This window comes from Trichoplusia ni, chromosome 2 (genome assembly GCF_003590095.1).
Source record: "Trichoplusia ni isolate ovarian cell line Hi5 chromosome 2, tn1, whole genome shotgun sequence".
NCBI classification, from domain to species: Eukaryota; Metazoa; Arthropoda; class Insecta; order Lepidoptera; family Noctuidae; genus Trichoplusia; species Trichoplusia ni.
The window spans coordinates 13,732,172-13,753,550 of record NC_039479.1 but is presented as its reverse complement, the minus strand read 5'-3'; the positions used below and the strand labels follow the sequence as shown (position 1 = coordinate 13,753,550).

The window sequence follows — 21,379 nt, the reverse complement described above, 5'->3', positions numbered from 1 at the left end:
TTTAACGATCGCTTGAGGCTATAGACAATACTAGATTTGTGACCGCGATTGATCGCTTTGGCAGCCATTTTATGCGCCCGACTTGCGTCCGTGTAATTTACCCGGTCCATCTGATTGTAATGTCATTGTCAATTAATCTGACTGTGTGATGTGAATACTTTGTGTTTTTTGGAATTGTGTTTATTGTAAAAGCAATAACACGAGATTATAACAAGTTATAAGCTGTTCATTTATCTATTTTAGAATGTTAGTATATAAAATTATATATAGAAGTATCTGAATACATGGAAGATACATAAGTAACCGGAATACACAATAACATTTATTATATGTAATTTTACTACAGTGGCGAGGGCTTGTGTAGAGTCAGGAAAATTGACTTTTGAAGCTTCGAAAATCTCCTACGATGACTACTATAGCTACGATGCAAGAACAGTTATTTGAACAGCTCACTACTGCGAGGAAACCGTCCGACCTCCATCAGCTATTGTACATTTTCATATCGAGCGTTAGTAAACACTAATTTAATTAAGGATTACTTTTTAAGATTTTTTTAAAGGTTTTAACTATTATTACTACTACATTTATTTATAAATTTCAGAATCATGATGTGTTCAGTTTTCCGATTTTGAATAAGGATAATAAAAGAGTTATTGTATGGACAGCTTTATTTCAACATCTTCAGAGAAAGAAATGTAGTTACATATATACGCACATCGTTACTACCCTCAGGATTTTAAGGTAAGTGTATTTTTCTCCTCAGGCCTTTAGCAAGCTACCTGATTTATATTTCTACCTTAATGCAGGATTTAGATAAGAAATCTTACACAAAAAAGATTTATAGGATGGTAAGGTGGGTGTTGCATCATTTGTATTTGACATGCCAATGTTTGCCTTAAAATGTGCAAATGGTTGGATCAGCATTCTAGTTAGAAATTAAATTGAAATTAAGTTGACCATTCTTTTTTCCTAGAATACTTAGAATCAAGAATTTTTATGTCTTTTTTATATCTGCTTTTCTGTTTTTATGGCAGCCGAGACAAAACAGATATTGAGGATATGATTTGTGAACGATGGGTGGTATTGCTGATAGAGAGATCTGGTCTGTTGAATTTTGAAACTGTTGCTGAAGACTCTTTGGTACCATTGAATGCCCAAACATTGGATACAGCTGAGGAGGCTCTTAAGTGTCTGTGTAACATAACATTTCACAGTGAGAAGGCCCGCGCATACTGTGCTAACACCTTAATTGTTGAAGGCCTGATTGCCAGAATGCAGCACTACAACAACATGCCCTTAAGAGAAGGCTGTATGCTGTATGACATGAAACTGCTGTTCATTTTGACGGCATTGAGACAGGATATAAAAACTAAAGTAAAAGAATTAGATGGTATGGAGCATTTGACTGATTTGTTATATAAAATGCTAACAGATACTGTGCTACGTCCCAGAGTTAATGTTGACACCAGAAAATACGAATCTATTAATGTAAGTGTTAAAATATGTTCAGTATATTCTTAATACTTAAAAACACTATCATAATTGCTTTAGTGGTTCTATATCAATGTATATGATTACCAAATTATCACATCTACATAGTAACGTTTGAAATATGTAACAATATTGTTTTTTATTAAATGATGTAACAGTTTACTCACGCGTATTTATGTTTATTACATCATTTAATAATGAATCAGTCTCACGATAGTTATTATAAAAATATTGTTTTTTGTTCTTAGGACCAATACCAAGCCATATCTTGTGAGGTCCTCAAGGTCCAGTTCAACTTGATCCAGCAGACCAGTTCAGAAGGACCTAGTGATGAGAAGGAAGAGGCCATGTTTCTCAAACTGATGCCGGTATTGACTGGAATGCTTCAAGCTAGCGCAAGCAGTCATGAGAAACTCTTGGAGTTGCATAGTAATGTTGCTAATTTGTTGACCAGGTAACTGAAGAATATTAGATAGATTGAAAATATTAGAATTATAGAATTGCTATTGCGAGTTATAATATATATAATAGAATTGCTTGGCTGTCTGTGCCTATAATATCCATACAAACCTACATATATACATATAGTTCAATTTAAAGTGCTACAAATGCTAAATGCTAAATTTGAAGTTCCTTCAGTTTCAGGTCATTGAGTTTGTTATTTTGTTTACAGTGTACCTTTGGTGTTTTATCAATACTTGACACCAGAATTAAAGCAAGATTACTGTTGTAATCAGTCATTTGATGGAAAGAATATGGATGCTTTGCAGGCACTTTTAGCACTGCTGCGACACAGGCTGCAAATAAGCATGGTAAGATGTTATAAATACTGTTTTATTTTATTAAAATGCGCTCTGCGATTTTGCAAAACAACCCCCTATAACTCTGTCTTTAAATGTTTTCAATGTGATAAAATAGTTCTTCTATTAGAGTTACAAAGAAATACGACAAATCTTAAAATTTTGATGCATCCTAGTTATAAATCCATACTATCCATACTTCCATTATAAATGCGAAAGTACCTCTGTCTGTCTGTCTATCTGTCTCTCTTTCACGCCATGGCTACTGAACCGATTGCAATGAAATTTGGTACATAGATTGACTAGAGTCTGAGGAAAGACATAGGCTACTTTTTTAACTGAAAACAAGGGGTTGTAAGGGGGTAATGGTTCGATATGTTGCGTGCGGGCATCATGATTCTAGCGAGAAATAAACAACAATTGTAACCATAGCAAATTACAGAATGCCGTTGTTATTGCCATTACATTTTGAAGTTACAACTAAAATAGTTTGTGGAGTAGATTACTTGTAGGTATTGTTATCATTGATTATAAAAAGTCCAAGTTTAAACGCGGGTAACACCGCAGGGGCACAGTAGCCAGTAGTGTAAAAACCGACTTTGTCATGATCATATAATTATATTATATTCTTTTTTAGAACAACATCCGTTATTTATACTAAGCAACAACTATTGATCTCAATTATAGCAGTCATCTACAATTTTACCTGCATCGTTAAATAAAATGTATTCCCCTTCGTGTTATTCCAGGCTATAATCTATATTTACACCAAATTTCATAAAAAAATATTCAGTTAAAAATATCCGTTCTTCCTCGCAGCATTTCGCGTGTTAAATATTAGAAGCAAATAGAATTAATCCTCATAACTTGCTTACTACGCATCTACTTGAAGTTCTATGTAGAATTAATTCAAAAAGAGTTTACGTTGACAGTTTTCTATTCGTTACTTGCGAACTTAATTTTACTATGAATTGAGTTTTGTTTGTAATTTTCGCATTAGGATAACCACAACCAGTACGAGAACCTGTCTCCGATCCTGACGGTGTTGATAAAGAGCGCGAGCGCGTGCCGCTCGCAGCGCCGCTACATGCGGCGCGTGGTGCTGCCGCCGCTGCGGGACGTGTCGCGCCGGCCCGAGCGCGGCAACACGCTGCGCAACCTGCTGTGCCGCCTGCTCACCACGCCCGTCACCACCGTCAGGGACCTCGTCGCTGAGTATCTGTTCATCTTGTGCAAGGAGAAGGGTATGTGCTGTCTGATTTATTGTAAATTTGCCTTTGGGTAAAAAATTACGTTCGTGTAATTCTGAGCAAAGAACGTTAAAGAATATTTATTTTTAGAAACAAGTATTTGCGTACTTTAAATGTATAATATTATTTCAATAAATATTATGTTTTAAATCAGACTAGATGATCGGCTCGCTTTGCATACTCTTTTTTTTCTGGAAAAAACATGTTACTTACTGGCACTTGAAAAGCTTTCTGTCTCTTTGTCTTGTCTTGTGTCTTTAGAAGGAAATAAAAGTTTTTTTTTTAATTTTGTACATATTTCAATAAAACTCTCTTGTGCGGTCACTTTTAAATGTACCTTTATATTAATCATAACGAATTTCCAGTGGGCCGTATGGTGAAGTACACTGGTTTCGGTAACGCTGCGGGCCACCTGGCCCAGAAGGGGCTGCTCGCCGGCGGGCGCGGCGGCCAGTACTCGTCCAGCAGCGACGACTCCGACACGGAGGAGTACCGCCTCGCCGAGCCCAACATCGACCCCGTCGTGGGCTGCACGCGCCCGCCGCGCGTCAACCCCTTCGATGGCATGTCTGAGGAACAGGTCAGATCCTTTTACTACATTCTGATCGTTCTAAGGCATTTTTCAAAGTCGAAAATATTTACTAACAAGTGTCGAGCAACCTCTTGCTGATTCTTTTAAAGTGAAATACAATTTTAGGCTGGAAATTCGCTTCACATTTCACTATAAATTTGATGATCGACCTGTAACGTTCTTTATATAGAGAAAACAAAGATTGAATTATATATACTTTTTATTTACTTGAGTTAAACTGGTGAACCCGTGGGAATCGAATGAAAAAAAAGTTTTATATAAAATATTAGCTACGTCCCTCGGTGTTGGAATCGTAGTTCCCGTACCTGTGTAACAAAAAGAGATACGTTTTATCAATTATTTATGCGACATATTGCGTGTAAATTCAGTGAACCGACCGAACCGATGTTCTGACAGCAGTTGGCAAAATTGACTTATATTTCAATATTGTTACAGAAAGAGTATGAAGCCATGAGGTTGGTGGATATGTTCGATAGGATGATGCGTCGTGGCGTGGTGAAGCCGGCGCGTATCGCAGACGACGGCCGCCTGGAGGCGCTCCAACACGTGGTACAGATGCTCCCTGGGGCCGTACCTGGAAAGGAAAAACCTAAATCGAGGTCTTACTATGATGATTCTGACTAAAGGAATTACTGAACACCGTATTTATTTGACTTTAATATTTTCGTAAACGATCTCAAAACTTAATGAGCAGGTGTTATTGAGGAAAACATCGAGCGATTTGAATTATCGATTACGTAAGGAGTTATGAGTAACGGATATAACTTGACAAGTTTGAAGACCTAACATATCACCGTCCCTGTCTCAAGCTATCGTCTCGCTCCAACTAAGGACTGACTTCGAAGGTTCAAAGTTTAATTACGAGTTTATAAAAAATACTTGTCTACTTTTACTCCTGAAAGATATCTCTTTTGGCCAAAGTGTAGTCAGACATTAAGAATTTTAACGTTTTACCTGTTTAGGTATGTAGTAAAATATTGTACTTTAGTACTTTGATGTTCAATTTATATAACTGAATGTGTAGTTTTAATCTTTAGATTAATTAAAATATACTAGTATTATATGTATGTATTACCATTGTATGTCTGCGGTACGTAGTACAACGAGAACTTGGTGTGTGATCAAAAGGTAACAAATTGAATGAGGGTAAAATGTAGGGAATGAAAATGGTATTGTAATTAAGAAATATATATATTTTATGATTGTTTATTATTTTGCGATATTTATATTTCGCTATGTGATATAACTTTATGTATGTGATGAGATCACTAAGCTGCCAGACCTTACTTATTTTGTGTCAGACTTAATGAGAGTGGTATCAGTGCCTACTACAGCAGTTTGGTCTAGTAGCTTAGAGGGCCTATACAATATTTATTTAGGTACATATAAAAGTAAACAATTATTCGTGAAGCGGCAGGAGTTGGAACTACGTTTGATTGACATCTAACGACTCGAATACTAGATCGCTATTCGATCGATATACTGAATCGAGAACTGAATCAATTAAAAAAAAGAACCAAGCCGGTTTTGGGAGTCTTTAGCAGCACTGTTAAGTGTCGTCAGCTTTGGAATTTGGAGACAAGTAATGTGTATACAGGCCCAAAGATCTCATAATAAATGAGTAAATTATGTTAAACATATACTATATAATTATCAATAGTTACGTAAAATTATCATCTCTTAGCTGAAAACAATGATTTAGTATCTTTTCAATTAGTATAAAGTACCTATTAGAATCAAATCATCTGTAGTATGGAGTGTACGTAGCTAGTTAGATAAATTACATTTTCGCAGAGTCAGAAATCATAATAATTTCGTGCCATTAGAGTAGGTACTCTATGTACTATTTCTATTTATTTATTACCAAAGGTTTCGTTTATGTTTTCCTTAGTGCAATATAATAATAAAATAGAATAATTCATGATACACTCACGATCGCTTCAATAGAATAATAAAATTAGTAGGTTGTCAATTCAACGATATCAGAGTTTCAAATAAACTAATAGTATAGTTTTGCCTATTAAAGTAGCTCCTGAAATGTGTCCGTGTATTTGTGTCTAAAGGGTATTCACTTATAATGTGTGTTTTAAAAATATCTCTTATATGAATGTCGTAATTAATTTGTACAAGAACACTCACCGGAGGGAATTTGAGAACTTACTTGACTAAACTTTAAATTAGATCATATTTCAAGCGACGGAATCTAAACCGTTGAAACTTATTTCACTATTTATTTTCCTATTAATTAAATTATTTACATTATGAAATAGATCACGTCTTATCTATTGAGGTATTTACAATTTGCGTACGGCCAGTTTGCGTATGGCTAGTGTTAGGCCCTAATTATGCATATTTAATTTAGTTCAAAAAAACTTCCTCAAAAACTGTCGTGTACAATGTCTTGTTATTTATTTACGTTATATCAACTTTTTTACCTTAATTATATCAACTTGTTTGTGTTTATATTAAAAAGATCTCCGGTTTATTTATGACACAATAAAATTATAATTGTTCTAAATCAATATCTGTATCAAAAAGTAATCAATAAAGTTATTTAAAGGAAATCATATTTTTTTGTCATTATAAAGTTACCCTTGCCTTTCCTAGATTTTGTATCTCTTTTCACTCAAACTAAAATACACAACATTTTAAAGCAGGTATTAAAAATTACCAGTGCCGGCATAAGGGCCTGTGACACCCCGGACGAAAATATTGTGGCGCCCACTTGAGGGAAGCAATATCAAGTATTCGTTTTTTTCTGATCCCAAGTAAAATTATATTAAGAACTAGCCTTTCGCCCGCGTCGAGGTCGGTTATATCGCGTTTCCAAGAGAACTCTTCAAAAGTCCGGGATAAAAACTATCCTATGTTCTTTCTCAAGGTCAACTCTTATCTCTGTACCAAATTCATTAAAATCAGTTGTTTTAGTCTTGAAAGCGTAACAGACAGACAGACAGAGTTACTTTCGCATTTATAATATTAGTATGGATTTCATCTTTCCTTTAGCGTTACGTTTAGCGGTGGAAGTATTCCACCAATCGTAGGCGTAAGCACCGTGTGGTCGAGGAGTGACTCTAAGGATGTCGTTAGAGTCGCACCTCGACCAGAAACTCTAAAAAAGCCATCTAAAAAAATCTCAATAAATAATATGCATATTCACAGAGCGTAGAGCACAGTTCTGAGGGTTTGTACCAGGAAAGGCAAGAGTCGCCCCATCACGCCCCCCCCCTAACGCCGGCACTGAAAATTACGTATTTCTTTCTAAAGTTCTAGGGCGGAATTTTACATACTCATAAACTAACGGATACTTTTCAGGAGGTTTTAAACTCGTAAAATAACAGAATGTAGGTCAAGTTACATGACGACAAATAATTATTAAACAACCATTAAAACAGTAAAATCATGAAAGCTTAATACCTACGCTACAAATTTCAGTTCCACACAATACCATGTAGATGCAAGTACAAAATACTAGAATATTCTGGAACACGCTAATGGAATCATTTAGCGAGCTACGCCGCCACCCCACATAGAACCTATATCATGTACCTACATTGTACGGAATTGATTAATACCCTGCACTGGGACGCAACAAGAGAGCGCATCCGCGGCGATGGTACTCGCGTTGAAAATCAATTACAAGCAATTATTGGGTAAGCTAGCTCACCTACAGCGGACTGGGAAATGTAGGAGCGAAAGGTCGTATATCCCTGTATGTGTTCCGTCGAGGCCCCAGTCGGCTCTCGCAGGGCGGGAACACAGGGCGGCCGGCACGCGCGCTCCGCACCCTCACGCTTCACGAGCCCGCGATCAAAATGGATTTGCTGTAGGTTTTACTCCTATATTTCTATTTAAACTACTTCTATCTTTTCTAATATTAAATTAAGAGTGCTTCTATGATCAAATTTTGTGAGTGTTTCTCGGTTGGGGGTTGTTGACCTCTCTTTGTTTAGCTATGACAAAAGATAGATTGATATTCATTTTTCGCGTATGACTTCAATTGAGGTATCGATTGAATGCAATTGTTACGGTGTCAGGTGTACAATGCACATGCGTGAACCATATTTCTAAATCTCGCTTAGAAGCTTTTTTATTTGAAAACGTTGTACCTTTTGCTGAAGTATGACCATTTTAAAACGTTATATTTCAATTTGTTTTTAGTTCTAGTGAACATTTTAGTTTAAGCAGACGGGAAACGTTTGATGAAAAACAATTCAAGTAATTTACTGAAATATAAATTCATTACTTGTACATTCATAACTTTACCTAAACTTTTATTTAGAAACGTTAAAGATATACTTAAAAAAGTAGTTGTTATTAATTTAATAATAGTGAAAGTTGTTGTTCTTGCTTGAGTTTTTAATGTAGTTTTAATTTACATGTTTTTTTTTTAAGAGGCATTAGGCATACAATAATATTTCTGAGAGTACGAAAGAAAATCTTCGCGCCAAACTTTTCGATTAGTTTACAGAGTTAAGTCGTTTCAAAAGTTACATGTGCAGACCTAAATCGTCATACATAATCTCTTGTACTAAAACAAAGAAGGCTTTATTATCCATACACAACATTATATTTTCAAAATTGTATGACACGATATGAATGATAAAATTTATACGGTTTTTTTGAGATTGCTTTGATACTGAAGCACTATTCTCAATACTCAATATTTTTATTGCCCTCCAAAATATATGTAGAAAATGTGTTACATAATATTAGTATAGTACACTAGGACACGGCAATATAAAAGAGAGGAGGATGCTAATTTTATTTAGATTACGTAGGTATCTATTCTACGATAGAAATAGACATTTTATATGATAGTCATTGTTATTCAATACATCTAGGGACCTTACTGCCTACGGAAGATCTCGTTGCTAATCCGCGTAAGCTTTTGGGGATTGTATAGTGTTAGCCGCTTTGTTCCGTGGCCGTCTGGACGTCTAAAGTGCTCTAGAGTAAGCTTAAGTGAATAGTTCCTATCACATTTCGAAGTATCGATTGGTATTTATTTTCAAAGTAGTTAATTACATTGCATTCATACTTCTATAACGAGACACCTATTTTTCTAGGCCCTTCCGAGAGTAAATTGTATTGTAATAGTTAGATCAGTAACATAATAATGTGAAATAGCGCGGTGATTCACGATACGAGAAGAGGCCCAGCCTTGGAATGTATATAGGCTATAGGTATACGGTTTTTCGAGACTCAATTTTTGTTTGCGGCCACTTGCCTTAGTTTTTGTGACCTATAGTGGTAGGTTAGTAGATAGGTACGAGTAGAACTACACATTGTTCCCTGTAATAAAACATGTTCAGATTGTTTGTAAGGATAGGATAGTAATATTTTTTCAGTGTTTGGCGTATAGTGTAACAAGCAAGTATGTTCATTTTGTAGGGAATGGACCAAGTTAATCGATGCAAAATTTGGTTTGTTATTTCTAGTGGTAGACAGTTTTCACGTCTTTGCGAAAGCATGAACCCTATATAATCCAAATATAAAAGCTCTTAAAAATACATGTCTGGCCATTACGATTATCAAAAGTATTGCTAATTAATATCTATGGTACATCAATTTTTTCATGTTTTACTACGCTCGGGGAGGAAGCAATCTTTCGTAGACCTAGGGTAGCCATCGTGTCAAATCCACCCTCGCGTTCTCCTCGTCAACTTACGTTAAAGTTTACTGCGTGATGTAATAGCTCAAATGTCCTCTTATTAGGTTCCTGTTACCGCTAGTGGTATACGCTTCAGCGGCTAGTACGGTGCCGCCGTCGGCTTCGACGGAGTGTCCGCAGGCCCCAGCGCAGGCACCCCCCGCTGATGAACATTACCGTATTTCTGTAGCTGGTGAACCTGATTTGTTTCTGCCAGGGGAACTTTACACGGGTATGTGAAAACACGCATCTTAAAGAATATATATCTATATTAAGTAGGCCTCATGCCTTGGTAAAAATATATTACTGCGATATTTTCTGGCCTATTTAATGTACATAGAGTAAATGCTGATTATTTCTTGGTTATAGTCTCGCTTCAGGGAATAGATAGTGGGCAAGGACCTACGCCATTCATAGGGTTTTCCATATGGGTGGAGATAAAAAGCGAGCAATCGAAGACAGATAAAGTTGAGACCCAGTCGACAGAGGCCACAAAACTGCCTCTAGGTACCTTCCAGGCTTACGATGCTCAAGCAAAGATACACGAAATGTGTTCGCCAGCCGTCGACAACGCTACGGCTCACCCCAAGACTGAAGTACAGGTAAAATCAAATTTCCATTTATTCTTAGCCCTTTTTACTGTAAATAAGTAAATTATCATGTATTATTTTCAGGAGTTTAGTGTCTATTATTGTCACTGTCTCCAGGCAGCATCTGTGTTAAACAACAGTTTTCATTGCTTTTTGCGGCCCGTTTATCGGTTAACAGGTAAAGATTGTGAACATGGCCCGATATCACTTGTTTGGGCAATTCACCTGCTTTTGTCGTAGGTCGTGTTTTATGAGTCACTGAATTCTTTGCTTATGGCAAAAACTTGAAACTTGGGCTAGGTCCTATGTTTTCGGTTTCACGAAACTCGGAACTAATGCAGCACCTATCATGACACTAGGCGTGTTGTCTGCACTAATATTCATGTATTCTTATATTTTCTGTTGGAGTTAATAAAGGCTTTCTAGTATCATCACGGCCCTTCTAACGAACGCATTGTTATATTTGGCTTTCCTTTCTGGGCATCTTGTATTTTCCACGTCAGAATTCTTAGCAACATGAACGGCCAGCCGCATGTCAGTGGTAATTAAAAGAGTGAGTCACGACAGTTATAATACTTTAAGCTAACAGCTTAATGATTCGATCTGGGGGCCTATCCCCACCCATTGTATATAAGAGAGACTGTGCTCTATGCCATTTCACACGGTGTATCTCACTTAAACGGTGTGGTGATTTCCCTCATTCTAATGCAGGTTTTTGCAATGAAAGTGACGATTTTTAGGTAATATGGAATGCGCCGTCCAGCATAAAAGATGCTTGCATACGGCTCTGTGCCCGAGTTGGTCCGACGCCGGCTGTGGGTGGCGGTGGTGGCGGAGGTTGGTCGATGTTGGTGCGGGAACTATGCTCTGCACCCGCCGCTCCTCCGAACTTTGCTAAACTTCCACCTATTGTGGAACCCTGCTGTGCTTGCGATGAAGCGAAATATGAAGTAAGTGCCTAATGCCCGAGTCATTTCTGCGACAGATAATGCGACGCTCGGATTTTTAACATGATTTTCTACAAATTCCTCTAATTATTAAGAAATATTATTGAAAAATAAAAAAAGCTGCGCGGCACGAACTCGGCAATTGTTATTAATCTGAGCTTAATTGCGCGTTTGCATTTCGTTTAAAATACAATATGTTGCTTTTAATGTGAAATATATACAAAAAGAAGCTCAATAATATTCAAAGGTGACATTCGAGTGCCTCTGGTCTCGCAACACCCATCCGCGTGAGTTCCCACCGGAGAGTGCGCGAGCTCACTTCGGTGACGTCATCGGGGCATCCCATACAGCGCAGTTTAGAGTATGGCAGGAGGGTCGCGTCGCCAGCCCTGGCATGAGGAGACTTGCCGACGACGGTACTACGGTGGCCTTAGAAAAAGAACTGAAGGCTGAGGTAAGAAAGCTTAGTTGACCGAATACAAATCTATGTTACACCAGCCTATTTATGGCACTTGTTGATCATATTGCATTTTTAGATTTGTGATAAAATATGAAATTGTTCTACAGAGCGATCACATCAGGACAATAATTAAAGCTCGTGGAATATCATGGCAGCAAGTCGGAGGGGCTGGTATCCCGAACACGTTTGCTGTATTCCGAGTAGATGCGAAGCATCACTTGATATCTCTGGCAGCGAAACTGGCGCCTTCTCCGGATTGGATAGTTGGGGTATCGGCCCTAGAGCTATGCAATGCTAACTGTACTTGGAGCAGGTCGGCTACGATACCTTTGTATCCTTATGACGCTGGGACTGACAGTGGCATAAGCTACACTGTAAGTAAGAAGGTTTGGTAACAGCCATATTCTAGATTGACACTTATGTAAATTTTGCGTTTACCTAAGTCTCATGCTGTCTTTGTTATTGTCTAATGAAATGTAGAGACGATATACATATATCTTAGAATCTTACTTAGCAGAGTGTCTTTCCAGAATGCGGCCGTTATTATTTTTTATTCCCGTAATCCTCGTTGTAAATCTTACATGTGTTTTCGTATGGTATAGTCTCACCGCACTCCAACGATGCCAGCGACGCCGGTGCGCGCCTTGCGGCCCGATTGGCCGCGTGATGCTCGCTCCCCTTTCTACAGCACTACAGGCGATATGCGGCCCTTCGCAAGACTGCGGCTTACCAGACTGCGTCTCTATGAGAAGAGTTGTGATCCTACCGGTATTGTGTTATAACCAATTCCTTCAACAAGAAATACGAACAGTAGAAACTTCAGTGATTTACAAAAACTTACCAAAGCAGCGAAGCTGAAAAAAAAAGAAATAACCCGTTCCGTTAAATTAAAATCTAAAATTTTCTGCACTTAAAAGAAGTAACAATCATATCTTATATTTTTTCCTTGAATAGAGGGCGAACCAGACCGCATTCCTGAATCAAACGCGGGTGGCAGCTTACCCTCAGGCAGTAGCAGCGGTTTAGGTGTGGGTGGAGCCTGCGCTACGCACGCGTGGGGTGCGTGGGGCCCGTGCAGCGTGTCGTGCGGCCCGGGCCGCGCCACGCGCCAGCGACACTACGTGTGGCCCACGAGGGCCTACGCCGAGGCCTGCCGCGTTGCGCTCACTGATTACCGCAGATGTCACGGACCGAGGATGCATTGCAGGTATCTATGATAAATTCCTTGATTTTAATTGATTTTACCATCTTCTAGCTAGTCTTCGCCGTGGAGTCCCGTAAAGGAGTAGGTTTCTCTGTTCAACATGATGTTCTTATTTTATTAGTTACCACTCAAGCATTGGCATTACGGAAGATATTCTTCTGCAATTATTTAGGAACGGTAAAGACTTCTATGTCGCTAAATAATGTAAAAGAAACTATTTGCTTGATCCAGAGCCCCTTCAGAGTACGAACCTGACCCAGCGGAGTCCAGCGGTCCCTGTGCCGTGTCGAATTGGTCTGAATGGTCTCCTTGCGAGGGTTGTGGTGTCCGCGCCAGGACCCGCCACTATGTTGTACCGCGCGCGTACAAGCGTTGCCATATCGGATACCGAGCTCGGACTATCATGAGCCAGGCCATGCCTTGTGATAAGGGGCCCTGTGAGAAGTAAGTACAACCTACCTCGTATGCTGCTATTAGTTCCTGCCTCTATTTTCTTTTACTATTTAATGTTGAATTTGTATCTCTTACAGACCTCCCAGTAAAATGAATGTGACCAGCTTCGATTGGTTCTACATGGTATGTTTGTTCAGTTAATACGTCTAGATATAATTTTACTAGTATCTCATATGTATTATCACAAATTGAAGTGGTAATTTTCGTACTAGGGTGACCTTTAAATGGTAATATAAGGTCACTAATACCACTACGTTAATTTTAGGAGTGATGCATGCAGTTCCTTCATTAATTACTCCTGGGGTAGTCTTAGCGATATTCTGGAAAACAAACACATTGATATGATTTTACGAAAGAAGTGAGAGTAAAAGAAAGCGATATTTTGCAATCTCATTACGAGCAAGCCAATTTTTGTGCAAAATTTGAGATCTTTTGCTATATCCCGACTGTTGTCATATAGAACCCTCCCCCGAGCGAGTGCTCGGTGACGGAGTGGGGCACGTGGAGCCCGTGCTCGGCGCGCTGCGGCCGCGGCCGGCGCCTGCGCGGCCGCTTCTACGTGCTGCACCCGCACCAGGGCGGGGCCAAAGCCCAGCAGGAGATCGGCCGGCGACTGCTTATTACTTGGAGTAGGAGATTCGCTGAGCTGCAGTCTCTGGTGAGAATTTATTATTATAGATTTCAAGTCATGGAGTTTCTTGCAGATTCTTTATCATAGGAACGACATTTTGGAAGGCCTGTAAAACACAATACTTGAAATTAAACCTTTCAATTTTTATATAACCAAATAGGTCATTTTACAGAATGTCATGATGGTTTGCAAATCTTTTAACAAGGGCAATGATTTTAGACGGTGTATTGCTGTTTAAAGCTGTTTGTATACCCCAAAACAATTAAATATATATATATTTTTTTTAATAAGTTCTGACTCACATATCTGACTAATGGAAAGTGAATACAAGGCCACCACGACGTTTTTTGTTGTTAGCATACAAAACTCCTATCTGCCTTCTAACAGATGGAACAATATAAATTCGACCAAATTGTAGGAGCACTCTACGGATAACTTCACCGCCGTGAACCCTGTAGTGGAGAAGCAAGTGCACGACTACTTGGAGCGCTGCCAGTTCACACTGACGCAGCAGGAGGCGCTCTGCGACGGAGACGATGTCAGCTGCTTGAATAACACCACTCCGCTCGGTAGGTTACCATAGCATAGATGTTCTTTGATTTACTGTTGCGGTTTAGAAGAAAAAAATTATAACCCATATACACAACGTACACTGTTCTGTTTTAACAGAAGTATGCAAGCTACCGATGTCAGTGGGCCATTGCCGTGGCTACGAAGAGCGCTGGTTTTACGAGTGGGCCAAGCATTCGTGCGAGCCCTTCGGTTTCAGCGGCTGCGGTGGCAACGGGAACAACTTTAGGACCAGGGACCATTGCCTGCGCGCTTGCAGGACACTTATCAACCACACCGAGGAAAATGGTACATAATTAAAAAGAAGTCTTTTAAGTGTTTTTTATCCTTTAAATAGCTCAAAACCGAAAAACTTAACATGGAATGAGGGTCTTTATCCCGAATGATCTTGGAGAGAAAATGATTTTTACCTTATTGATGAGGTGGTTTTTTCGAGAGTGTTTGAAGTTAATATTTGCCTCTCTTTTATATTTCTGATTCAATTTGGTTCTTAGCATTTCTTGTCTGATAAATGACGTCGGTGAACATATGCTTGTTTAGTGGGTTAAAGACATCACTCACTTGGCTGGCGAGAAGACTCAGTATACAAGTACATGTAAAAGTTTGTCTTAAATAATTTTAATCAACAGTATGTAGTCATGACTCCACACAATGGTTCATGCTGACGAATCTGTAAAAGTATCTATTGTGATGCATTTGATGTTTTTATGTACATTCGGTAACATCAGGTCATTGTTCATTGTTCCTATCAAACATTCGTTATCGTTAAGAGAAGAATCGTATTTAGGAACCTTGTTTAATTTATATTGTTATTTAACTATTGATTACTAATGCTGTAAAAAATTAAAAAGAAATAATTTGTTTTTCGTTCCATGAGGATATGGCTTTAGGTAAACTGCAATTTGTGACCGAAGTATTTTACATGTCTACTTGTCTATGGAACACCGTTATGGGTTTAGAATTTTGCAGGTGTAGAAGTGGTTAGTACGCCGTCAAGCCGCCAAGACTGCAAAGTTTGAAACACAGGCGTATAAAAAAGATTGCTATGTCACCCACCGTCTAAGCCTCTACCGCCTTGCAACGTCTCCTGTATTAGAGTGACTTTGCACGGCGGTTCAGGCTTAGTCAGTAACTGTCTGAGTCTCTCCTCTCCCTAGGAAGTGGTTGTACATAAAGATTCTTCCGATCATCTGAAAAGGGTGTTCAATAGTATTAAGTTTTTGTTTCTCAAAATCTTGGTAACTTTAGCGACCACAGTGACTACGGAGGTTACAGCACCGGCACCTGCAGCCACAGCGGCTATTAAGAAATTGAAGCCAACTCCGCCCCACGCGGACAACGAAGTCATTCAAAACGACGACCCCCGACGATATGGCAAGTAATAGAAAATAATTATTGTGTATTTCATTTTCATATCACTACGATCTATGTTTTCTAATAAGGAATCCATCTTCTAGTCTATTTTATATGTATCTCAGCTTACTGATGTCCGCAATTGTTGCATGTGTGAGAATTCACAGGAAGAAGTTCATAGATTGTTACTATGGTTTCGGCTCAAAGGACCGAAAGGACCAATCTGATCTGGCAAATACTTTGTGTACACACATGAGTGACCTTTAACGAAAACCCAAAATTTTCGGTTCTGAAATAAAGTATTGAGTACAATCTATGAAATGTTATTGTTTTATGTGTTATAGGTATCAGTGTTGATTGTTAGGTTATGTCGTAACCTAAGTCTTCAAAAAGGTATTTTGCTTCAGAAGTGACAACTTAACTAAATTATATTTTAGAAACGCAGGCGAGAAGGCAAACAGTTACTGTATTTTATCCAAAATATTGTATTTTACATTGCGAATGGTTAATTTTTTATTGAATGTGCAGATATTAAACGACTACCTGTAGGTATAATTTTATTTTTATGCATCCAATTTTATATGTCTTTGCTGACATGAACGAAGTAGGTAAGTCTGAGTGTGTAGTTATTTAGCAAATAAACGTTGTTGGTGAGCAGCAGAGGCGGTAAGCTGCGAGACTGGCCCGTGGTTGGGGTGGAGCGAGTGCGTCGGGGATTGTAACTTCGCTGTCAAACTTAATTACAGATTAGTTGTGGTAAGTGGACTGAACCAATTGTGGTTAATACCGTGAGATGGTGCAGGTAAAGTTAACGGTTTTCGTATATTTTTCCGTATCGGTCAACTGATTTTGGTATCCTACAAAACCCTTTTTTGGGTGATAAGCTAAAAACTATGAGTTGCACTAACTTAAACACTCCAGTTTCGTTTTTGCCTTAGGCACGGTATGGATCGCGTGACTAACGGGGCTTGTGCCCTCTTTGCGCAAGCATTTGTCAACTCAAAGCTTTTGGGTTCAAAATAGTCGAATGAAACCGAAAAGGAAGAATGGAAGTCGTTAATTACATCATTAGTATTATAACATAGACGATCTCTAGATTACTTTAGTGCCTAGTTTTATTGGTGTACGTAATACTGTATCTAGGAAGTCCTGCTTTGACTGTTTAGCTATATCTGTGTGGTAGCGAGTTGATTTCTTCCGTCTACCATTAGGTATCAACTTTGTGTTGGCTTGATTATGGTTCTTTGATAATTAGCGACTATGTGGACTATAATTGTCGTACTTGGTTTAAGTGTCAATGAATCTTGCATAATATAATTATTTGTTAGAATATATGTATGCATCGAGTAGATTTTCTTTGTTGTAACTGTAGATGATACTCGTCATGTGGCATTTTGAATTTGAATTTGGTTTTGGAACATTCAACTGTGATTTTTTTTCAGTAAAAAATATCAAGAATGATTAAGTGACCTGTACATACTATTCGCCTAATTTATCTAAGATGAATTAAGGGATTATTTTATCCCTTCGCCTGACACAGTTCACCTAGTATACTGAAATATACACTCATTAGTTCGTAGTATGAGTATCTTTATTGCGGTTTTATAGATGTTGCATAATTATGGGATAAGCATTTAATAACTGCGGTTTGCTAATTTAATTACGTATTGGATTCTAAATATATATGCGATTAAAAATAAAACTAGAATTCATATTTTTTTCATTATAATTTTATATTACGCGCATAGATGAAGATTTTATTATTAGTTTCTTAATCGTCTTTGCAAAAAGTTTCAAAACTTACTTTACTAAATTCAATAACGAAATACTTGTTGCGGGCTTGGCTCAAAGGATAGTACGCACTAAATACCTGTATACACGATATTGCAAAATAGTAATGATGATAATTTGTAAATTAATTGACATCTAAAGAATTACATTAATTTTACAGGGTACTGGAAATGGTTGTCGACGGTTCATGAAAAGCCGGCCTTGTCGGCCGACGAGTTGCCGAACGACATCAACCAACTATTCGGTTGAGCTCACCGAGTTAAACGATGATGAAGATTAGACATAAGATGTTTATCAGTAGCAAACAACTCCTTAATAACCCCCTATGTAACGCCCCGTAATATTAATAATGATAATATACTTATTAAAATACTCTGTAACATAATTATTTGATGTAACGGTTTACTCGTGCGTATTTTTCGGGATCGCCCGACTAGTTACGGACCCAATTCGAGTTCGCGAAGTCCGCGACTCGTTCCAGTTGGACTCGTTAAATCAAATAGTTATGATATACAATGTTCAATGTTCTATCCATTATGTCAGTAAAGCATGTTATCTGTATTCAGTAGTACAATAAACATCTGTTGAAAAATTGAGTTTTATTTTCTTATTGTTTGTTTGGAGAGAGAGAATTAGAGAGATTGATTGTGAAAGTTATTTTTAGCGTTTCCATGAGAAATGTACTGAAAGACCAGGGATTTCGGGTCTTATATTTTTTACCTACATAAAAAGAGAGTTCACGATTGGAATGATGGGGTGATGGGGTTCCTTAGCCAAAGGGTAAAAATGGAACCCTATAACTGAGGCAGCGTTGTCTGACCGTCCGTCATAAGGATATATCTCGTATTTCTTTTGCCGCTTCTAATAGGTCTTTAAGGACGTGCTCCTTATCTGAAAGAAATCTGAATCTTTAAAACTATCCAGTGAATGTAAAACACAAGAAATGTTAATTAATTTATTTGTCTTCAAATCAATAGTCAACAAAACTTTGTACACAAACACTTACGAGCTATTATTATTTGTTAACATCATTACTGTACGGTAACAATATAATACACTAAATTAAAATTCTCTTAACTAGCTTTTCCTATATTAATACTGTAAAGGAACATCACAGTCGCTTTGTACGCCGCCTCTGAAACTATAGGTATCACCTATATGAAAATTATAAACTCTACAAACTATCTATCGAAACGAATTAATATTCTTTCTAAATTTATAAAAACGTTACGTTATTCTTTTCTTTATCAACTCAGTGTTTATTTGTAAATCAAAATATACATTCCAAAAATATGTTACTAAACATAAATAACATTTGTAAGGCACTCTTGAATTGATTAAAGCAAACTTTAATCTCTACGAACTTGGCTCCCTATGAACTCTACGACTTGCACATAATTTCACTGCGAACGGAGTAACTTTCGTCACCGTAATAGCTCCATAACAATACCTTTTTACGTTAACAACAAGCTCTCGTCATTACGTTGAATTATGATGATTTCGGTGTCAGCGGCGGCTTGCGAACACAGCCGAGTGACAATGTAGCGCGAACCATGTTTTTATTCATTACACTTTCACTGTTGTATGCTGACATTGTTATTTACCACGATTAGAAATTTCGCCGCTTACCGCATGACTCGAACAAACTTCTTTGGCTGTATTCTTAAGTTCAACGTCGATATAAAAACATTCTTACGAAACGTTACACTTTCTCACTACAAAAACATTATCCTAAGTTTTTGAAACAGGAACGAAGGATGACACAAGCTGCTATGTTTACTTATTATCAATACAATATAGAAGGCCGAATTAACATTCTTTAAGTTATTCATCGGCTAATGTGGACGTCGGAGATACAAAAGGCAATTTAATACGGCCATGCGTCTAAAATGCGTTACTTTGTTGTGCGATACATCCTAGCTTCGCAGTTTATATTCGTCATCTGTCTCCTATAATTAAGAACTTATCAATATTATTTACAAGGCAGTCCTTTTACAATTAAGGTAGTTAAAATAACATACTTTACGACGAGCCTACAAGTTTAGTCAAAATCTTCGTTTGCAATAATATAAGTGTTACATCAACTAGAGGTCTAAGGTCTCTAGGTCAAGTTTACTAATACATGTTTCTGTATATCTTTGTATATTTTTTTTAACACGTAATGTCCTGAACTAGATACGAGTGACGGTGGGTTGTCGTGGCGGCTCGCAGCACCTCGGCGCGGTGCACTCCTTGGCACATGGGCATGAACATCCTAGATTCGCGAAATCTATTAGAGCCTTCTTTTCTTCTTCTGTACCTGCAAAATAAGTAAACAACTTTAAGGAGCACTCTACAAAGTGACTCAATTGATAATAATATTGGGAAGGTTTAATCTGCGTATCGGAGGACCAAGTTTTAGGCGCAAATCTTACCTGGCATAGAAGCGAGTGTGAACTCCGGCTGCAGTGTGACTAGACCGATGCCGTGACGTTTGAATATATCACAAACTAATGCGGAACTTTTCAAATAATCCTGTAACAACATAATAAATTTCACGGTTGGATTTAGTTCTGTTCAACGATAAACTTACATCAGATGCAAAATTAAAGTCTAACAAACTACAACGTTAAAAGGCAAATATTTTCGTAACAACAGTCCTGAATTCCATAAAAAGAATTTATATGTATAAATTAACATAGATTAGGAAACTAGCACAAGATATACGCTCAATTATGTCAGGGTAAGAATAAAACAAAGATACATCGACAACATTTACGCAATTATTGACTTATGATAACTATTGTATGCAACAAGCGAGTTATAATAACTTTCATTGGTATTCACCTCGTGTGATCCGTATGCGATGTGTGCGGTGGCGACGACTCTGTCCCTGTGCATCTGCCACACGTGCAGCTCATGGATAGCGAGAACCCCGGGCACGCGGAGGGCGGCGGCCTTCAGATCGCACGCGCCGAGACCCTCAGGAACCGTCTGGAGGAGGACCAGTCCTGCTGACCGCACTGTAATGAGGACAAACTTCTGTTAGTCTACTTTACAAGGCCATGTACCTATACAAACTTAGTTCATGAAAGTCAACCAATTGCAAGGATCTGATATTTTTACTATTAATAACTTATTTACCAAAAGTGAACTAAAGTGCAAGGTCATTTTATTTTGAGGAATAAACTATTAAACTATATCGCTGAGAGGTTTTGTAAATAGCATTAGTCCTCTATGTTATATTGGTTTAAAAGGCGGAGATGTGACTGAATAACATTTACTACTATTTCTTTGTAAAATCTAACTTGTTTATTATCAGTAATAATGTTTGTAGTCAGTAATTCTTAAAGCGATGTCTGATAGTGTATCAGCTAGTAGACAGTTTACAATACATATTAAGATATGATCGTGTTGTTAGGCAATATTTTGTAACTGTACAGCACCTACAGGTGCTTATCAAGGATTAAATAAGCCTAAATTTCGGGCCTTATATACTGAGAATATAATAAGGATTTCAATATCTATAACCTGTGTCGAGCGCACCATTTAAGATTATGGTATGCTGTAATTTTATAGTCTATTGTTTAACGATTCGAATTTATGGGACATAAC

General features: G+C 37.9%; 3 protein-coding genes across 7 annotated transcripts in view; 2 read left to right on the top strand and 1 right to left on the bottom strand.

The window, feature by feature from the left end:
• Nucleotides 1–130: 130 nt before the first annotated feature.
• On the top strand, nt 131–6,697 carry LOC113508191 (synembryn-A). 2 transcript variants are annotated; one of them, XM_026891150.1, is made up of 9 exons: nt 131–246; nt 347–508; nt 602–741; nt 1,035–1,488; nt 1,740–1,945; nt 2,165–2,303; nt 3,292–3,535; nt 3,907–4,121; nt 4,569–6,697. In XM_026891150.1, exons 2-9 carry the CDS (start codon nt 407–409, stop codon nt 4,755–4,757), a joined length of 1,689 nt encoding a protein of 562 aa, XP_026746951.1. In that variant the 5' UTR covers nt 131–246; nt 347–406; the 3' UTR covers nt 4,758–6,697. The 2 variants fall into 2 exon arrangements, with proteins under 2 accessions (XP_026746951.1, XP_026746958.1); XM_026891157.1 differs by lacking the exons at nt 131–246; nt 347–508; nt 602–741 and adding an exon at nt 754–853.
• A 647-nt stretch (nt 6,698–7,344) lies between these two features.
• Nucleotides 7,345–19,169, top strand: LOC113508148 (spondin-1-like). 3 transcript variants are annotated; one of them, XM_026891112.1, is made up of 16 exons: nt 7,345–7,959; nt 9,852–10,018; nt 10,156–10,388; nt 11,117–11,326; nt 11,571–11,777; nt 11,891–12,157; nt 12,386–12,551; nt 12,738–12,990; nt 13,219–13,431; nt 13,518–13,563; nt 13,901–14,098; nt 14,490–14,640; nt 14,741–14,929; nt 15,890–16,015; nt 16,653–16,750; nt 17,946–19,169. In XM_026891112.1, the coding sequence occupies exons 1-16, from the start codon at nt 7,949–7,951 to the stop codon at nt 18,063–18,065; spliced, it is 2,655 nt and encodes an 884-aa protein (XP_026746913.1). In that variant the 5' UTR covers nt 7,345–7,948; the 3' UTR covers nt 18,066–19,169. The 3 variants fall into 3 exon arrangements, with proteins under 3 accessions (XP_026746913.1, XP_026746924.1, XP_026746917.1); XM_026891123.1 differs by having other exon boundaries at nt 15,890–16,019; nt 17,946–18,022; XM_026891116.1 differs by lacking the exon at nt 16,653–16,750.
• Nucleotides 18,727–21,379, bottom strand: part of LOC113508165 (zinc transporter 1) — a 34,916-nt gene continuing 32,263 nt past the window's right edge. For both annotated transcript variants that reach the window (XM_026891136.1, XM_026891134.1), the window contains exons 6-8: nt 20,612–20,787; nt 20,200–20,299; nt 18,727–20,084 (exon numbers count right to left, since the gene is read on the bottom strand). In XM_026891136.1, coding sequence (XP_026746937.1) covers nt 19,957–20,084; nt 20,200–20,299; nt 20,612–20,787 — 404 coding nt within the window. In that variant the 3' untranslated portion in view covers nt 18,727–19,956. The remainder of the gene's footprint in view (nt 20,085–20,199; nt 20,300–20,611; nt 20,788–21,379) is intronic.